At 39.7% G+C, this 17749-nt stretch overlaps 2 protein-coding genes across 5 annotated transcripts in view; both read left to right on the top strand.

The window, feature by feature from the left end:
- The window catches only part of LOC139452196 (golgin subfamily A member 4-like), a 171170-nt gene that overhangs the window by 44264 nt on the left and 109157 nt on the right, over positions 1 to 17749 (top strand). For all 4 annotated transcript variants that reach the window (XM_071233572.1, XM_071233570.1, XM_071233573.1 and 1 more), the window contains 2 exons: positions 12703 to 12933; positions 15444 to 15557. In XM_071233572.1, the coding sequence (XP_071089673.1) occupies positions 12703 to 12933; positions 15444 to 15557 (345 nt within the window). The remainder of the gene's footprint in view (positions 1 to 12702; positions 12934 to 15443; positions 15558 to 17749) is intronic.
- On the top strand, positions 8724 to 12676 carry LOC139452893 (proline-rich protein 36-like). Its single transcript, XM_071234527.1, has 4 exons — positions 8724 to 8743; positions 11209 to 12166; positions 12253 to 12390; positions 12440 to 12676. Exons 1-4 carry the CDS (start codon positions 8724 to 8726, stop codon positions 12674 to 12676), a joined length of 1353 nt encoding a protein of 450 aa, XP_071090628.1.

Here is a 17749-nt window from a genome sequence, read left to right as displayed (position 1 = left end):
GGAAGACACCTGAATGTCAGAATATTGTATAAATATTTGTTTGGAAATCATTTGATCAGACCACTGAAGATCCGGGGTAGGGTAGAAAAGGTCTTCTGCAACCCATGCTTGCCATAAAAGGCGACTATGCTTGTCGTAAGAGGTGACTAACGGGATCAGGTGGTCAGGCTCGCTGACTTGGTTGATGCATGTCATCGTATCCCAATTGCGTGGATCGATGCTCATGATGTCAATCACTGGATTGTCTGGTCCAGACTGGATTATTTACAGAGGGCCGTCATATAGCTGGAATATTGCTGAGTAGGGCTTTAAACAACAAACCAATCAATCATTAGATCATCAAGACATGAGCAGAGATAAAGTTAGTCCAATGTATAACCATTAGCTGGACTACAAACTCTCTCAAAGAACTGACATGCAGTGAACAGTAGCCTGTCTCCTAATCCCTAGAGAATAAATTAAAAAATAAATCCAACTCAAGTCTAGAATGATTTGGTAAGTCTACATTGCATCAAATGTAGGTTTGAAATTAAGCATTGTTCTACCCTCCATTTGGATTTTGTTTTGTATTTGTAGATTTTATAAATGAGATGTCTATATTCTAGTGGTAAATTGAGTGAAGAGCTCCAGTCAACAAGGATTCACTGTAGCCACAGTCAGCAGATGCGTGAAGGTTCCATAGAAGTAATAAAAACCAAAATGTACAAATTAAAGAGGCTCTTAAACATGCCGTGAGGTCCAATAGAACTGCAGACGAATGATCCTATGTTGGATGTATAATGGTCTGTAATGGTCTGTATGGAGGTGTACATACAGTTTAGGGGCTAGTTGCACAAAGCGACTTTAGCCCTGCGACTGTCGTCAGTCTATGTTGAAATAAGATACGACAGTGAAACAAATAAATCCAATACAGCCCATGCAAGTCTATAATGTTTGGCAAGTCTAGATTACTGCAGTATCAGGTCTAACGTCCCGTTAACAAGCTATGATGTAACTGAAATATTGTTTCAAGGCAGCGTTTAACCCAACTCACTCAATTTAGAAATTACTAAGATCTTCATGATGACATATTTCACTTACACAAAGCTGGATCTGTGATTCTTATCAATGTCAGTCTTGTTCTTAACATGTGTGTTGATGCTGTTTTCACAGAAAGTATGTTGTAGCTTTATCACTATGAGATAGTCATAGCTGGATTGCCAGGATAAGTTCTCCCAATCAGCTCCTCTCTTGATGGTATCAATGTACTTTGAATACACAATGCCATTTAGCAAGTGGTCAGATGTAACAAATGTTACAGTTGGGATAACATTCACTTAGTAAAGTACAAATTCTAGAACTTTGTTTTTGTTTTGTTTTTAGGGTGGGACTCAATGAAAAAAAGTACAAGAATTTGTATAACACTCTCTTAGTAAAGTACAAATTCTATAACTTTTTTGTTGTTTTGTTTTTTTGGGTGGGACTCAATAAAAAAAAGTACAAGAATTTGTAAAACACTCTCTTAGTAAAGTACAAATTCTAGTATTTTTTTAAAATAAATATTTTTAAATTTTTAGGTGGGACTCAATAAAAAAGTATGTACTAGAATTTGTATACCACTCTCTTAGTAAAGTACAAATTCTAGTACTTTTTAATGTATTTTTTTAATTTTTAGGTGGGACTCACTAAAAAAGGTACTAGAATTTGTATAACACACTCTTCGTTAAGTACAAATTCTAGTACTTTTATTTTTTAGTCCCACCCCCCAAAAAAGTACTAGAATTTGTACTTTACTAAGAGAGTGTTATGCCAAGTGTAACATGTCTTACATCGAAGTACTTGTCTTTAGGTTTTCCTCTCTCACAGAAATGCACCAATTCAAAGCACAATGTTTTTGCCATCTGGAAGGCTATATTCAGTGCAATATGATCCTTTCAGATTTTTGTATGTCACACCTGGAAATGAGTTACTCGCAGATTTTGATAGCTTCAAGTTGTTTTGAGAGACCAGCAGTGTATTCCTGGAGTGATCGTTTGTTTTATTATAGAATCTCATCAGGGTCCTTGCAGAGAGCCATATATAGTTGTAGGAATTTCAAGAATCTTGAGAAATCAATATGATGGAAGCTATTCTTGTTCTTAGGCAATTTCATTTGATTTATTTTAAAATTTTAATTAAGGAATTGAAAGGTCTATTTAAGAACTTTGCAGAGATAAGAAACTTAAAAGCATGAGAATATGTTGTAAATTGCAGTGGCCATTAGGGACTGTCTATTTGATAATCTGCGGGGGAGCCTGGGACTTCTACCAAAATATTGTCACAGAAAATGCTTGAAAAAAATATTTATGATACAGATTGTTAAAAAAAATGTCTGTCTAAAAAAATACATTGTTGCAAGATGATTTAAAAAGAACAATATTTAGGCTCATAGTTTGATATGGATTGTACATGTTGAGCTGATCTGTGGGGAAAAAGAAAGTACACGTTCAAAACTTGGATTTGACCCAAAATGTCAAATGTTATCAAACTGTTCTGTTACTAAGCTGAAAACAGTTACCAAAACACTGCAAACTTAAATCCCAAAAGACAACTCAAATACATCACCATCAAATAACCATTTGTTGTTTGTGTCATGAAGAAAGACAAGTTCTATGGAAGAACAACTTCTTTATTACAATTAGGATCTACATCGAAACGTTGGGCTAATTGTAATAAAGTTGTTCATCCATAGGACTTGTCTTTCTTCATCACACCAACTTCTAAATGCCACTGATGAAGTTGTTTGTGTCATTCTTAGCCATCATCAAACATGGGTGTATGCTTTCTTTTGACCAAAAGTTTATGTTCTAGAAACATAATTTGATTATTACTAATGTACATCTTGATTGTATTAAAAATGAATATATTAATGGGTAAAAAAATGAAGCATGACGTTTTTCAAATAACTATGTCGAAATCAATAATGAAATATAACTATATCAAAGAAATATTGTTTCTATCAAACAATCAAGAAAACTGATTTCAGGGTGAGTTACTGTTCTTGTAATATTGATGAATATGGGACAATCAGGTGATTATATCGTTGTTTGATGTGTTCAGAGTGTATGGCTTAAACTGAAAAAGCCACCAGGAAATACTTTAAGCCAGTTTAATATCCATTGCAGCTTTGTTTGTTGTAGGTAAGGTTTCGGACCACAATAGGTATTGCCTATGGTTAGAATGACAATGGATAATAACACACAGGTATCCAGCCAAGCATATCTACATGCATCATTTGGCTTGACTTGGCTTGTGTGACTACAGTCCTTGCTGGAGTCTTAATAAGGGATTAATGTGAACTACAGGGAGGACCAAAAATAGCTCCCTCTACTTCTGATGTTACAACTGTGTGTATGGTCCGTGGTATATGTTAACATTTTATGACTGAAAAGTACCAACTTCATTGAGATTCAGAGTGCTCATGTGCACTCAATAAGGTACAGAAAAGAATTAGAGTTTTTTAGATAAATTTTCAACAGGTTTTAAATATGGTATTTTAAGTAATTTATTTGTATTGACAGCAACATTCAATGAGTTTTTTTAGCGCTTTTTTTCACATTTCAATTATTTTAGCACAACTATTTTTTTACACATTTTAACGTTTTTTTCCTCCATATTTTATTATCAGCCAATTAGGAAATGGTAGTTTGTTAATTGGAGTGGCCTAACTTTGTTTCAGCCTGTGGAAGCATAAACACACACATTTGCTTGGTTACCCTATCAAATGTAACAGAATCAATTGCAATTTATTTAAAACATAAAATATCAATGTAGCAATATAACATAAACAAACCCTAGAGGTATCTCTTTTATGATGTCCAACATAATTATTGTGAACATTGTCTGCTACCTAAGGGGCTCCTGTAAGGTGGGTTGTTGCTGAGCCGGGGTGTAGAGCTGGACTGATGGTGTTGTGAATGTGGAGCGATGTGGTCGTGAATGAGAGCGTGTGATGTGTGATGTGTGTGAGAGGCCTGTGTGAGCACCCACAGAGATGCTGATGAGAGACAGCAAGGGGAGATCAGTTGCTATGTGTTGACAACAGGAGCATTTGGGATTTCCTCCTGGTAAGAAGTTTCTCAATACATTGTTGACGACCGATTGTTTTTTGTGAGGACTGTATTGTGGAATTTGTTTTACAGGATTGTAATGAGACAATTATACAGGAATGTAATACCATGGGTATAGTTTACATGTATGTTATATGTGTAGATCATGTTTACATTGTTGATATGACTGGTAAAACAGTCATGTTTTTATGTAGTATAATTCAAGATGATTGGCGAATGATAAAAAACGAATCTATTATAGGTGTCTATTATTGGAGTTTTGTATTTTATGAAAAAATGTCTGTCAGCATTACAAGATAATATTCTATGTTCTCAAAATCAAATAGCAGTCATCAATTTTGTTGATAATTTATTGTGAATTTGTAAGGCAGTGGTGTTTTAAAAAATTTAAGCTTTTATTTTTTTCCCCCAATTGTTAGATTTGTTCACAGACCACCATTGCATGGCAGGAGTATTGATGTGCGTAATCCGGCAACAATCACTTACATTTTATGCAAATCTTGAGAGTGGCAGGTGCTTCGTACCGGTAGGGCAAGACATTATCCTTTTCACGAAGACCTGCTGTCATCACTGATTTTCAGAGATCCTTTCATATAATTTTCACTGCTATTTTGCCTTTTTCGCCAAGTGGAATCTGTTTTGAAAGATAAGCCAGACTGATTATTCTCTTGTGTTGGCGATTATTCACATGCTTGTATACATACTTACTAGGACTGGGACTAGTCCAAATTTACTAACGCCCCCCCCCCCCCCCCCCCCCATAACCCGACCCTACCCGGGTACCCACTGTAGGTCTCAGGAGATGTCTCAAAATGTCCAAGTGGGAACATTTTTAGCGTAGCCCTGGCATAACGTATTTAGATCCATGTATTAAACAATCTGGTCATTCATATGCTGAAGCTGAATTAAGTTATATCTATATTCAACCATATGCAAAAATCAGAAGGAATGGGTGCTTAGTCAGAAAGAAATGCGAACATTAGTGACTTGTAGTGTAACCATAGAGTTCTTGATAATTTTTGTCATTAAACAATATATCATGTGACTAACCATGGGTCCCGGTAGTCCTGTTAGTACCCACGTCCTACTCAGTACCCACCTGACCCGGGTACCCGAGTTACCCATCCCACCCCTAATACTTACAGAATCTGTACAAGCCCTGGAAATATTAATAGTGTTATTGATGGTAGGACAGGACATGCATACCCTTTTGCCAACACCAGGTGTCAGCACTGATCCATTCACATAATTTTCAACATTATTTAGCCTTTTACACCCAGTGGAATCTGTTTTGGCGGATAAAATGGAGACTGGTTATTACTGACTTTTTATATTTATATGGATAAAAGATACAAAACATTTTTTATGTTTATGTGGAATAGAATTATGGTGAAAACTTCTTAAGGTTTAATGATGTGTCCATGGTGTGAATGAATTTGTGGTACATTTTGCATCTATATCTGCTTGTTGATAGTGGGATTAAATCCTGCTTGTTCACTGTTAACTTTTAGCCTGAGGTTATGGTTATCTCATGAACGTCTTATGTCATCCCTTAGCTTCTAACCTCTTATGTTGGTGGTGATTTAGTGTTGATGAAAGACTTAGGGTAGTAGCTGAATGGGAAGATTGCCAACAGACACATATAGCTTAAATAATCTAAACAGGGTACAGGCCGTGATAAACAGCACTTGATAACAAGCAGAGCTAGTTAAGCAATCGCCATGGAAACCAGTTATTTGAGATTACTGAAAAAGTAGGAAATGCGTTTTGGTAAAGGGTTTTGAGGTGAGCCATGTCAGTAGATGAGTTTGGTAGGTGAATGGATCGACTACAGCGTCTTGGGGGTGTGATGAGGAAATATTTGTAAGAAAAACTAATAAGTACGAGGAGGCGGAGAGTAGTTCCTATTAGCCCAAGACTTATGGTAGGGACTGCCTTAGTGGTGAAGTGGATAGAGTGCCGGCTTGGAGGGCAGAAGCGTGGTTTGATTCCCTGGCCATTTCAATATATTTTAAAAGATGCATCTCTGTGTCCCAATGTGCTCTCGACTTGTTCTTGGCATGCAACATTAAGGAGTGAGTGAGTGAGTTTGGTTTTACGCCGCTTTTAGCAATATTCCAACAATATCATGGCAGGGAGAGAAATGGGCTTCACACATTGTACCCATGTCGGGATTCGAACCTGGGTCTTCAGCGTGACGAGTTAACGCTTTAACCATTAGGCTACCCGACTGCCCCCCAACATTAAGGAATTGAAACATGGACTGGTTGGCTTGAAGTTAGTATGTGTGTGAGTAGGGTATCCATGTCAAACTGTAGCATGGGATCTCTGTGAGCTAGTTATAAAATCGGCTCAAGTCCAGACTAGTACAAGCAGCCACACACATGTCGCTATATAAGTTCAATAATCATTAACTCTGTGTAACCCCTATTTGGCCTCACCTCACCTTGTAGCAGGCTTAGTAAAAAGCAGTTTTAATATCAGTACTCTTGGAGTGGGTTAGTGAAGGATAGATATAATACAACCGTTATATCAGGACATGAACTGGTTGAAATTTATAATCTGTATAGTATTGATCCTAAAATAGACATATGTAATTCTTAAAATGTATAAAAATATTAAAAACATATTGTGAAAAATATGTAGGCATACAGATATCTAGTGCTTTTCTAGAAATCTGATTTTGAAAAACGAGCTAAATTAGTGTATTTTGTGTCTTTTCATCAGGAAATAAGTTATGAAATTATTTAGAATATTTAATTTGGAGCATAGTAAGTCCACTTAACGTTCGTGTGTGCATATACGTACCACTGTGTGGTAGTGGGGAAAGGTATGGGATGTCTACCCTGAGCTGTGAGTGCAGGGTGATGGACATGGTCTGAAATAGTTGTACCGGACAATAGCTCCAGCAGTGTTCAGAGGGTCTGTCTTGTCCCTGGATGTGGTGCTGTTGGACCAGCTTAGCAGGAGATAGGCATTCCCTTCACAGAAAGATCTAAGCAGCAATTACCTGCCAGTAATGATTTTGACAAGTGATCATTCAAGGGCACAGACTGAATGCCTGGTAATATTGAATCACTGCTTGATAATGAGGACATTAAAGTATGATGGTATTTCTTCCTATATCAGTGACAGAAATAGCACTGGTGGATCCAGAATGTGGTTTAGGGGGTGCACCCCCCATTTTTGTCTGACACCTTAATACTTTATTAAAAACATGTTAACTGTGTTAACTTTTTCAAAGCCTGGATCAGTGTATGAAGAGTTCTGCCTCAAACAGTCAGCTAACTCACTGATAACTGATCCAGAAGTTGACCCGTGAAGATCCAGGTTAGGTTAGGTCTTCGGCAACCCATGTTTGCCATAAAAGGTGACTATGCTTGTCGTAAGAGGCCTAGGCGACTAACGGGATCGGGTGGTCAGGCTTACTGACTTGGTTGATGGATGTCATCGTATCCCAATTGGGTGGATAGATGCTCATGATGTCAATCACTGGATTGTCTGGTGCGATTATTTTTCAGACAGACATCATATTGCCGAGTGTTTCATTAAACAACAAACAAATAACAAACAAACATCGAAAATTTACCAGGTATTTACTTAAATAATTTTTGTTCGAGTCAATGGACTCTCAATAATACATTTTGGCTGTCCAAGGCACGACCATTTGAGTGCAGGCTGACAACCTGTATCTTGCTTATGGTTTACAAATTTTCCTATATGTTTTATCTTCCGTATGCTTAGATTCAAAGTGAACTAAATCACCATAGGTGGATCCACCCACTCCCCTTGAAAACCAAATTTAGTTTGTTGTTGGCAGTAAAATTATCTGAGAGAATTTTGATATTTTGGACTCCTCACATTTAAAAATGCTGGATACGCCTTTTATCACGTTATTCCTGAAATAATTGCTGCTTTGGAGATGCCGTCTGCTCCTGTCTATTACTGCAACAGAAAATGCAAACCATTTGTCTTTATTTCTGACCCACCATCCCACTCACTTCTGTAGAAATGCAATACACAACAACTGCCTCGACTCAATATGGTGAACAGTTTGCTATCAGTCTAGTGCACCAGAACTTGCTTGGCCTTGACCCAGGGGTTGTCTGTGCCAGCAACATTAAGACTAGAGGTGTCATGACACCTGGGTATGCCTACCTCCCATATCAATACATATATATCGAGATTCTGTGATTGATCATGAACAATATATATTAGGATACTTAGTTTAGACTGATTTCTGGAAATTCTACTTATCCCATGTGGCCTGGCTAACAAGCAGTTAGTGCTATCAACTAGACTAACACTTTTTTTAAATAATTGTATTGTTTTTTTGTTTTTTAAAAAAAACCCAAAAAACCTGAACAACGTTTCCTCTTCTGCTGTTTTAGTTTTATATGGGGGTTGCATAGGCTTTTAGTAAAAAAATACCATATATATATTCCACAGTCATGGCGCAGGACCACTTTCAACCAGTTTGTATGTGTTGCATGACTGGTTAATTTAGTCTCTTTATAACAGAATCAGGAACTCAGTTGAAGCATTCTGTTTTGTGATAGGATAGGTAATGCTAGCTTGCATAGTTATTGGAAGACTTTGTAAAGCCGACTTTTTGGAGATGTCTACAGAATCAAAATGTATCGACTCAATACATGGTAGGTGTGTATTATATTATATCATGTGTAATCCCTAATGACATCCCTTATTCAAAGACAAGTTGCTTTTGAATGTTAACTGTCAAAGAATCTTTCTGAAGGAAGAAATGTCTTTATATTAAACCCAACTGGGCTGCATGAGATGGTTTAACTAAAAAATCTCAACACTTCAGTTTCTTGACAAAGCCTTACAATAATTAAAACACAAAGTTCGTTTTGTGCAAGTTTTCATGGACTATGTTTTGTATTATTTCTTTCAATTTGTCTAATACTGCCTCTAATGAGGTGATTTGGCCTAGTGGTTAAAGTGATCACTTGTAACCGAGCACTAGGGTTTGATTCCCCACAAGGGTGTGCAGCCCATTTCTGATATTCCTTGTTACATGTTGCTTAATGCAGTGAAAGAACTGACTCACTCATTCAGTAACATGGATGTGATATAAATTATTTACTTGTCTAGGAAATCTGAAATGTTCTTCTTAAGAAAACTGGCTGAATTGCCACAGTAGAAATGGTAGGATAAAATCTAATGGTGGGATGATACACCGATGCATCGGTTGATCGATATTTTTTACTTCTTGATACAAGTTTTGGTCACATCGCACACTAAGTAAAAAATATTGATTCTTACCTTATGTGTTTGCTTTTAATTAATGCTACACTAAAGTATTGAAGCATTAGTATTGAACATGTAAATATTTTTACCCACTGTGCCATACTTGACACTGCCAACTGTAAATCATCAGTGTGCCAAGTATTTGGCCATCCTGTCTGTGAAAAAGATGGTTTATGGACGACAGATAACAGCACATGCAAGTATCGTGATACATATCGGATCGTGAGTACGGTATTATGATACAAATCAGTTCACACAGTTGGTGATTTGTCCCAGCTCTAATAAAATCTAATGCTGTCTTAGATCCCCAGAAACTGTAGCAATTTAAATATTGATGAAATCTAATTGAAACAGTTTAGCCTCGAGGTGTTGTAATAGCCTTCAAAAAAACTTCAAAGCAATCCTTGTACTGATACTGTGTTGGAACCATCGCCATGGTTACCAGAAGTTTTCTTTGCCTGCATGACATGCTGCCAAGTCGGGCACTGAGATACTACAGCTTATGTACACAGACATATGTAACCCACGAGGAACATTTCAACAACAGACTTGATTCATGCTGTGTGTGTGGATGTTGATGGTAGAGTGTCAGCGATGGCACCAATGGCACCGATGGTATACAGTCATGTCAGAAGCATTCCTTCTTCAGTTCTTCCCTTCTGTAAATGTTGGTAGATCTCCAAGTCTACACACAGGGTCTTGATAACTTACATCCAAACAGCCAGAAATAGGTGCCAACTATCCTTAAGCTGTATATGGTAGACCGAGTCTTGTAGGCTTTCCTTTTCTCAAAACATGGCTGCTACAGTGTATTTTCCTTTTTTTCAAAGAAAATTGGATTACAGCATTAACAGCCCTTGAATTTGCATTGCATTTCATCATATCAGTGTTTGAATTAATTTAAAACCCAACAAGCCAGTCAGGCAGTTGATCCATAAGTGTTGTCTGCCCATCTTCAAACTGCTTGCATTCAGACATTATCAATTTTGAAAAAGCACCAAACCATGTTTTGATTCAGTTGAAATAATGTAAATAATCACTTGAGCGTCAACAAGGAGTTATAATAAAACTGAACACATAAGTAGTCTTAAAATTATCTGCCAGACAGTCGGGCAGGTGGAGGAAACTATCATGCAGCCCGACAGAAAAGTTGGCAGTCACGGGCAGACAGGCTGGCAGTTATTTGGACATTGCATCATATAATACATTATTGCCCGTTAAGGTCATGACCGTCAGTAATGGTGTGTAATTAAGAGATGAAACAGAGTTGTCAGGATATGGAGGACTTTTGGGGGAATAATCATGAATATGCTGAGATGTGCATAGGCTGAAACTAACCATTATTTACTATCAATTCTAATAATTTCCTTTCAAATAGATGGAGAATGATCACAAATTGTTTGCAATTTATTCATTACTAAAAGAGAGTAATCTGAACTATAACGTACGTTACACAAATTGTTTGTTGTTTCAGAGAGAAATATTGTGGATGTTGAATCAGTGAAAGAGAAACTTTCTGTCTCCAGGCCTTTTAGTTTTAATTAGCTGGTTCGTAGTTTCTTTTCCTAAAAAAATGTAAGGCCCCAACTAAAGTCATATCCCCTGATAATATTATGTAGTCCTCAAAGTGGATCTATAAAGTGCTTTATAGGATATAGTTTCTGGACCAGTTTGTTAGAATCTCTGTGTTCTTCATCAGAGGTTTGTAAATTCTTCATCTTCAACACATCCAGAAGCAAGAAGGGTCCTGCTGGAGCTCATGTAGGTCTCCCGGTCATCCAACCTGAGGCCGCTTCCTGCCTCACTGCCTCCCAGTAGCCAACATCCCCGACTCTCATTCCTATCCCAGTCTCCCAGTCTCCCAGCCTCTCAGTCTTCTCCCATTCTCCCAGTCTCCCAGTCTCTCAGTCTTCTCCATTCTCCTCCCAGTCTCCCAGCCTCTCAGTCTTCTCCCAGTCTCCTCCCAGTCTCCCAGCCCCTCAGTCTTCTCCCAGTCTCCCAGCCTCTCAGTCTTCTCCCAGTCTCCTCCCAGTCTCCCAGCCTCCCATTCTTCTCCCAGTCTCCTCCCAGTCTCCTCCCAGTCTCCCAGTCTCCCAGCCTCTCAGTCTTCTCCCAGTCTCCCAGCCTCTCAGTCTTCTCCCAGTCTCCCAGCCTCTCAGTCTTCTCCCATTCTCCTCCTAGTCCCCCAGCCTCTCAGTCTTCTCCCAGTCTCCCAGCCTCTCAGTCTTCTCCCAGTCTCCCAGCCTCCCATTCTTCTCCCAGTCTCCTCCCAGTCTCCCAGTCTCCCAGCCTCTCAGTCTTCTCCCATTCTCCCAGTCTCCCAGTCTCTCAGTCTTCTCCATTCTCCTCCCAGTCTCCCAGCCTCTCAGTCTTCTCCCAGTCTCCTCCCAGTCTCCCAGCCCCTCAGTCTTCTCCCAGTCTCCCAGCCTCTCAGTCTTCTCCCAGTCTCCTCCCAGTCTCCCAGCCTCCCATTCTTCTCCCAGTCTCCTCCCAGTCTCCTCCCAGTCTCCCAGTCTCCCAGCCTCTCAGTCTTCTCCCAGTCTCCCAGCCTCTCAGTCTTCTCCCAGTCTCCCAGTCTCCCAGCCTCTCAGTCTTCTCCCATTCTCCTCCTAGTCCCCCAGCCTCTCAGTCTTCTCCCAGTCTCCCAGCCTCTCAGTCTTCTCCCAGTCTCCCAGCCTCCCATTCTTCTCCCAGTCTCCTCCCAGTCTCCCAGTCTCCCAGCCTCTCAGTCTTCTCCCATTCTCCTTCCAGTCTCCCAGCCTCTCAGTCTTCTCCCAGTCTCCTCCCAGCCTCTCAGTCTTCTCCCAGTCTCCCAGCCTCTCAGTCTTCTCCCATTCTCCCAGTCTCCCAGTCTCCCAGCCTCTTGGCCTCCTAGGCTCCCAGGCCCCAGTAGCCAGCATCCCAGCCTCAGCCCCCCAGTCTTCTCCAATCCTCCCAGCATCCGAGCATCCCAGTTTTCCAGTCTCTAAGCCAGGCCAAGCATCCCAGCTTCCCCTTCTCCCAGTCTCCAAGCCTCCTTCCCAGTTTCACAGTCTCCAAGCCTCCTTCCCAGTTTCACAGTCTCCAAGCCTCCTTTCCAGTTTCACAGTCTCCAAGCCTCCTTCCCAGTCTCTAAGCCTCCCAGGCTTCCAGCTTCCCATTCTCCAAGCCTCCCAGGCTCCCTCCAAGCCTCCCAGGCTCCCTCCAAGCCTCCCAGCCTCCAAGCCCCCAGCTTCCTAGTCTCCAAGCCTCCCAGCTTCCTAGTCTCCAAGCCCCTGGAGATACAGCTTAAATATTTTGCAGCCAGTATGCTCAGTGATGATTGCATTGAGAAATAAAGTTGCTTGAATTTTTTTTGTTTCAGATTGAGCAACTGAAGAATAAGGACAAGATAATTTCGCACTTGGAGCGAGAGCTGGGTCATCAGTCGGGGTATGCGCTGCACCTGGCGCTCGAGAGGGAGTCGACGTCACACGACGCCTCCCCCCACCCCGCCACCCTAGCGGTCACACCTAACATGGATCTCAGTCTCAGCAGCAGCGGCAGCAACGGCAAACTCGGTGATGGCAGTGGAACCAGGGCAACCACTTACACGGTGAGGACCAAGCTCCTCACAGTGATAGCTCCTTCAGAGAGCTCTCCGTTCTCTTACGACTCTTAACCCAGATAAATTACTTTGTCAGTTGGAAAATCTATTTCATTTCAACTATCATGTAATTGGTTTAGTGAGAATGCAAAGGGGAAATTCCGTTAGCCTGCAGTCTTGAAATAATCGGATAAACAAACATTATTTCATTTGGGATACAGTAAGTCGTAAACTTTTCTAAATTCAGTGTAGTCACATTCCCCAAAGACATCACAACGTTGCGTCCAAGATTATTGCACTTATATAGCGACGTGCATGTACGTGTGTGTGTTTGTGTGGCTGCTTGTACCAGTCAGGATTGATGCCGATTTATAGTGCTAGCTCACTGAGATACCATGCCGCAGTTTAACATGAATACCCCACTCAGACACAGTATACTGACTCCGAGCCGACCAGTCCTTGTTTTAGCCCTTTAATGCCGAGCGCCAGACAGGGTAAGAACAAGTACCATCTTTTAACGTCTTTTGGTATGACGCGGCCGGGGATCGAACCCCGGACCATCCGCTCTCCGGGCGGACGTCCTACCACTAGACCACGGAGGCGGTCTCACTACAATTGGGGCTAGTGGAACACTTTTCATGATTCTTGTAATGGCAGCAAAGATGTGGCCAGGAGGGTAACGGAAGTGTGACGCTCTGGAAGGGAGCTTGTGTAGGGACATGCTGTTGAAACAGTCCCATCATTTATCAATAAACCCAACTCACTGACTGACATACTCTACCAGCCCCAAGGACTGATAGTAAACTGAAACATGGTTCTGCTACTGTTTTGTTAGGATGTAATTGCAGTCTAAACTGTCTTCTGTCCATGACATGTTAATATAATAAATCCAGTTGAATACACAACAGGTAGCATCTCCTTAAGGAGTCTTTCATGGGTCACATTTAGTCTGTCCTACAGAGCTTGACACAAATATATCAAATACAGCCCATGCAAGTCTATAATGTTGGTAAGTCTGGATTTCTTCAGTTTCAGGAAATGAAGAGAGTCTCTGGCTCCTTTTTATTATTTTTTTTTAAAAATAATATAACAACTGTTTTTTTCCTGTATGTTCATTTCAGAGACTAGATGTTAGTCTAGGGTCACATTCAGAGATAAGACAATTTAAGTTTTTTGAAATTCAAGATCTAATAATCCATGAGCACAGCAATCATCCTGCTTACTGCAGTGAAAGTATATCAAGGCTGAATCTGATAGTGGGGTTAACAAAAGCATCAGCAGAAAACGATTGTGTCTACCTGAATATTTAACAACCTTCTCGTAGCAGTCCTACAAAGTAGAGAAGTAGGTGAATACTTACCTGTACAATCATTGTAACTGGTGATTAGTGTACAATGATGCTTGACATGTGAGTGGCATACATACTTACGTATTTATCAAGATATGTTGTGATTATTGTATACACTGTTTTGATTTCATCAGAAAAAGATACTTGTTTGGATGCCTTCTATATAAAAATATGAACTTAATGACCTTTGTATCGTAAGACAGCAAAATGTATAATTATATGTATACTTATACATGTAATCATATCATGGATGATAAAAGTCTTATAGAAATATTGCAATTTGAGTATCATCCATTCTGTAACATTGAGTCAGTTGACTTAGGATTTCAATTTATTTTATCATTTCAATAAACTGTTCCACTTTGAAAGAATAGAAGAAATTGAAATCTATGAGTCAACTCTGTTTTCATTGTTACTACAGCTTGTAAAATGTATAAAGATATTCTGTAAAATTTATAAGTTTTAAAAAGAGTATGTTATTAGTGTTGCTGTATAAAGTGGGTCAGCATCCTTGAATTAAGGCTATTGTATTTAGAGTAGTTTGTGAGTCTGTCATCATGTTACAATGGAGGATTATTGATGACTAGGTCTGACTGCTAATTACTTTGATATGCCTAACACTCAATACATGGTTTGTCCTCACTGTTTTAACAATGGGCTTCATGAGCAGGTGCTTGGGTGTATGCAAGGTCTGTGAGGGGATATGCACTGTGTAAAACTGTTCTTATAGTCGGAGAATTATTGATTGAAGTAAGTATGGCTGCTGTCAAGGTGATATTTACCTTGGTGAATTACACGTGAAGATCTGGATTCGAATATGTCATCAGCACACCATGTTTGCTGTGAAAGGTAACTGTGCTTGTCTTAAGAGTCGACTAACATGATCAGGTGGTTAGGCTTGCTGGCTTGGTTGATGCATGTCATTGTATCCCAATTGCGTGGATCGATGTTCATGATGTCAATCACTGGATTCTCTGGTCCAGACTTGATTATTTACAGAACACTGTCAAATAGATGAAATATTGCTGAGTTCGGCGTTAAACAATCAAAGCCTTGTTGAAGTTTGGAGGTATGAATTAAGTAAATTGTTATGGCTATTTGATTTATTGTGAAGTCTATATAGTGTTGTGTGGGTAACATATAGATATTGAAGACTTCTTTGTTCTTGCAGCTATCATATGAGGGCGAGGGCAAACGAGCTATCGAGGATTTAGCTCACCTAGAGACTGAGGTCCAAGAACTAAATGAGAAGTGTGACTGCCTAGTGCAAGACAACCAGGAACTGGTAAGGATGTCAAGTTTTGTACAGAAACATATTAAAGCTACAGTGTCAGGTGCACTCCTCAGTTCACTGTGCACTTTTCTCACTTCTCCATGTACTTTGACAGGGGGGCACGGGTGGCCCAGTCGTCTAAGGCGCTGCAATACGCTGTGCAGAGTTGCGTCCCTTGGGCACGCCAGAAACCTATGATTGTGGGTTCGAATCCCGGTTCGCCTCGATTATGTTTCTAGGTTTGTCAGCACCATACCCGTGCTCGTGGGTTTCACCGAAGTGGTAAACGTCTGAGACCTGCATCACTTCGGGCTTTCCTCCCACATTAAGCTGACACGCCGTGATATAACTGAAATATTGTTCAAAGCTGCGTTAAACCCAACTCACTCACTAACTCGCTTTGACAGCATTATGATATTAGTAATGGATTGTTTTTGGGGCGATGGTGATGAATCTATTTTTAGGTGATAACTATTTTGAGAATGTACTTTTATGAAATGCCCAATGGTAGAAAATGTCATTATTCCCAAACCAAACACAGTTTGATTTGGGATAAACTGTTCAATATCTCTTCATGAAACCCATCAGGCTTGCATTGAACTGGTGCCTTTTGCTATTCAGGAAGTTTTAACATTTTCATTCGAGAGTAGGTATTATTTCTATGGCATAGACATGGTTTCTCCTACATCGTACAAGCCTTTTGGAATTCTGGGTTAGAATTGGTTTGCAGGAACCTATGCTTCTTTTGAAAGACGGCTAAATGGATCAGTTGGTCGGACTTGGGGATTGATTATGTGACATTGTACCCTGACAGAGTGGGAAGTTGCTCATAATGCAGTGTTAAAAAGGAATAGAGGGAATGATTTGGTTAATTCATCAATCATGGTGTCAGCTGTACTCACAAGCTTTTAAAACGGCAGGGGATATAGATGACTTTTGTCTTCTTGTTATACCCCCGTTGGGGGTCCAAATAGTTACACCAAGGTTCTGTCCGTCCGTCTGTCGTCCATCTGTCCATCCAAAAACTTTGGCCGCGCGATTACTCTTAAACTATTCAGTGGATTCATCTCCAACTTAGTACATATAATCTGTGTCGTATGGAGGGGTGCAGTCAAAAGAAAAAAAGTTGTTTGTATTAATTTTCCATTTTTTTATGAATTTTTCAAACCCTAACCCTATCCTAGCTATTTAATTTGAAACTACTAACACACTAGGCGGGTTGGGGGGTATTAGTGAGTCACACTCACTTTTGCCCTTGTTCATTTGGAATTTGTTTTTCCATGATATATAGAACTGTATCAAAAAGTGTGGGGACAAAATATCCGATAGGGAATAGTTTGACTGTAGCCCTGGACAAAATGTATTTAGATACATGTATAAAACGATCTGGTCATGCATACACTAAAGTTGACTGAAGTTTTATCTTTATTCAAACATATTAACGTCTGGGTGCATATAGTCAGAAAGAAATGCGAACATTAGTGACTTGTAGTGTAACCATATAAGTCTAGATTATTTTTGTCATTAAACAATATATCATAAGACCAACCACGGGTCCGGGTAGTTCTGTGGGTACCCGGGGCATTATCAGTACCCACCCGACCCGAGTACCCAAGTTACCTATCCCAGCCCTAGTCTTATCTAAACTAACAAGGCTTAACTCTTTGTTTGTCATTATCTGTTGTGACTGTGAAAATCAAAGATTGGATCACAACAAATAATAAAGCTAGCTGAGGTCAAATTGACTATATTCATGAAGTTCAAGTTTGCAATTTTGAATATTTTACCTCAAAGTTCATTGTTGAATATATTGTATCAAACTTCAAAATTGAAAGTTCGACCACAAAATGCTACATTGGCTATATAGCCTCAGAAATTCATGTTGAAGGTATTGCACCATATAGAAAAAAAGAGGTTTTGAAAAACTTGCATCAAGTTTCTTTTACAAGAAAGAAGGGATGATGTAAATCCTAGGGGTGTACATGCAGGAAGCTGAAGTACTGAAAGTCCCCATGGTCCCCAGTGAGGTGATCTACCTTCAGCTGCTGGCGATCTACAGCCCGTTCTTATCATGTGATGTTATGTATAATACTATCCATTAAATGATTTCATACTAGTTTTAAATCTTTTTCTGTGATAAGTCTAGTTATTTTACTGTCCTTTGTTGGCAGGTTTTTACATAAGTTTTAATGTACCGTCTTCGA

The sequence above is a fragment of the Haliotis cracherodii genome, unplaced genomic scaffold (assembly GCF_022045235.1).
Source record: "Haliotis cracherodii isolate W230 unplaced genomic scaffold, xgHalCrac1.p SCAF_9, whole genome shotgun sequence".
Classification (NCBI taxonomy): Eukaryota; Metazoa; Mollusca; class Gastropoda; order Lepetellida; family Haliotidae; genus Haliotis; species Haliotis cracherodii.
This window is presented reverse-complemented; position numbering and strand designations above follow the sequence as displayed.

Excerpts from the sequence above, each read along its gene's own strand:
- LOC139452893 (XM_071234527.1), top strand. The coding sequence starts at position 8,724 with ATGTATCGACTCAATACATG. Across the intron at positions 8,744-11,208 it reads ATGTATCGACTCAATACATG|TCTCCCAGTCTCCCAGCCTC; the intron begins GTAGGTGTGTAT and ends TTCCTATCCCAG. Across the intron at positions 12,391-12,439 it reads GCCTCCTTCCCAGTTTCACA|TTTCACAGTCTCCAAGCCTC; the intron begins GTCTCCAAGCCT and ends CCTCCTTTCCAG.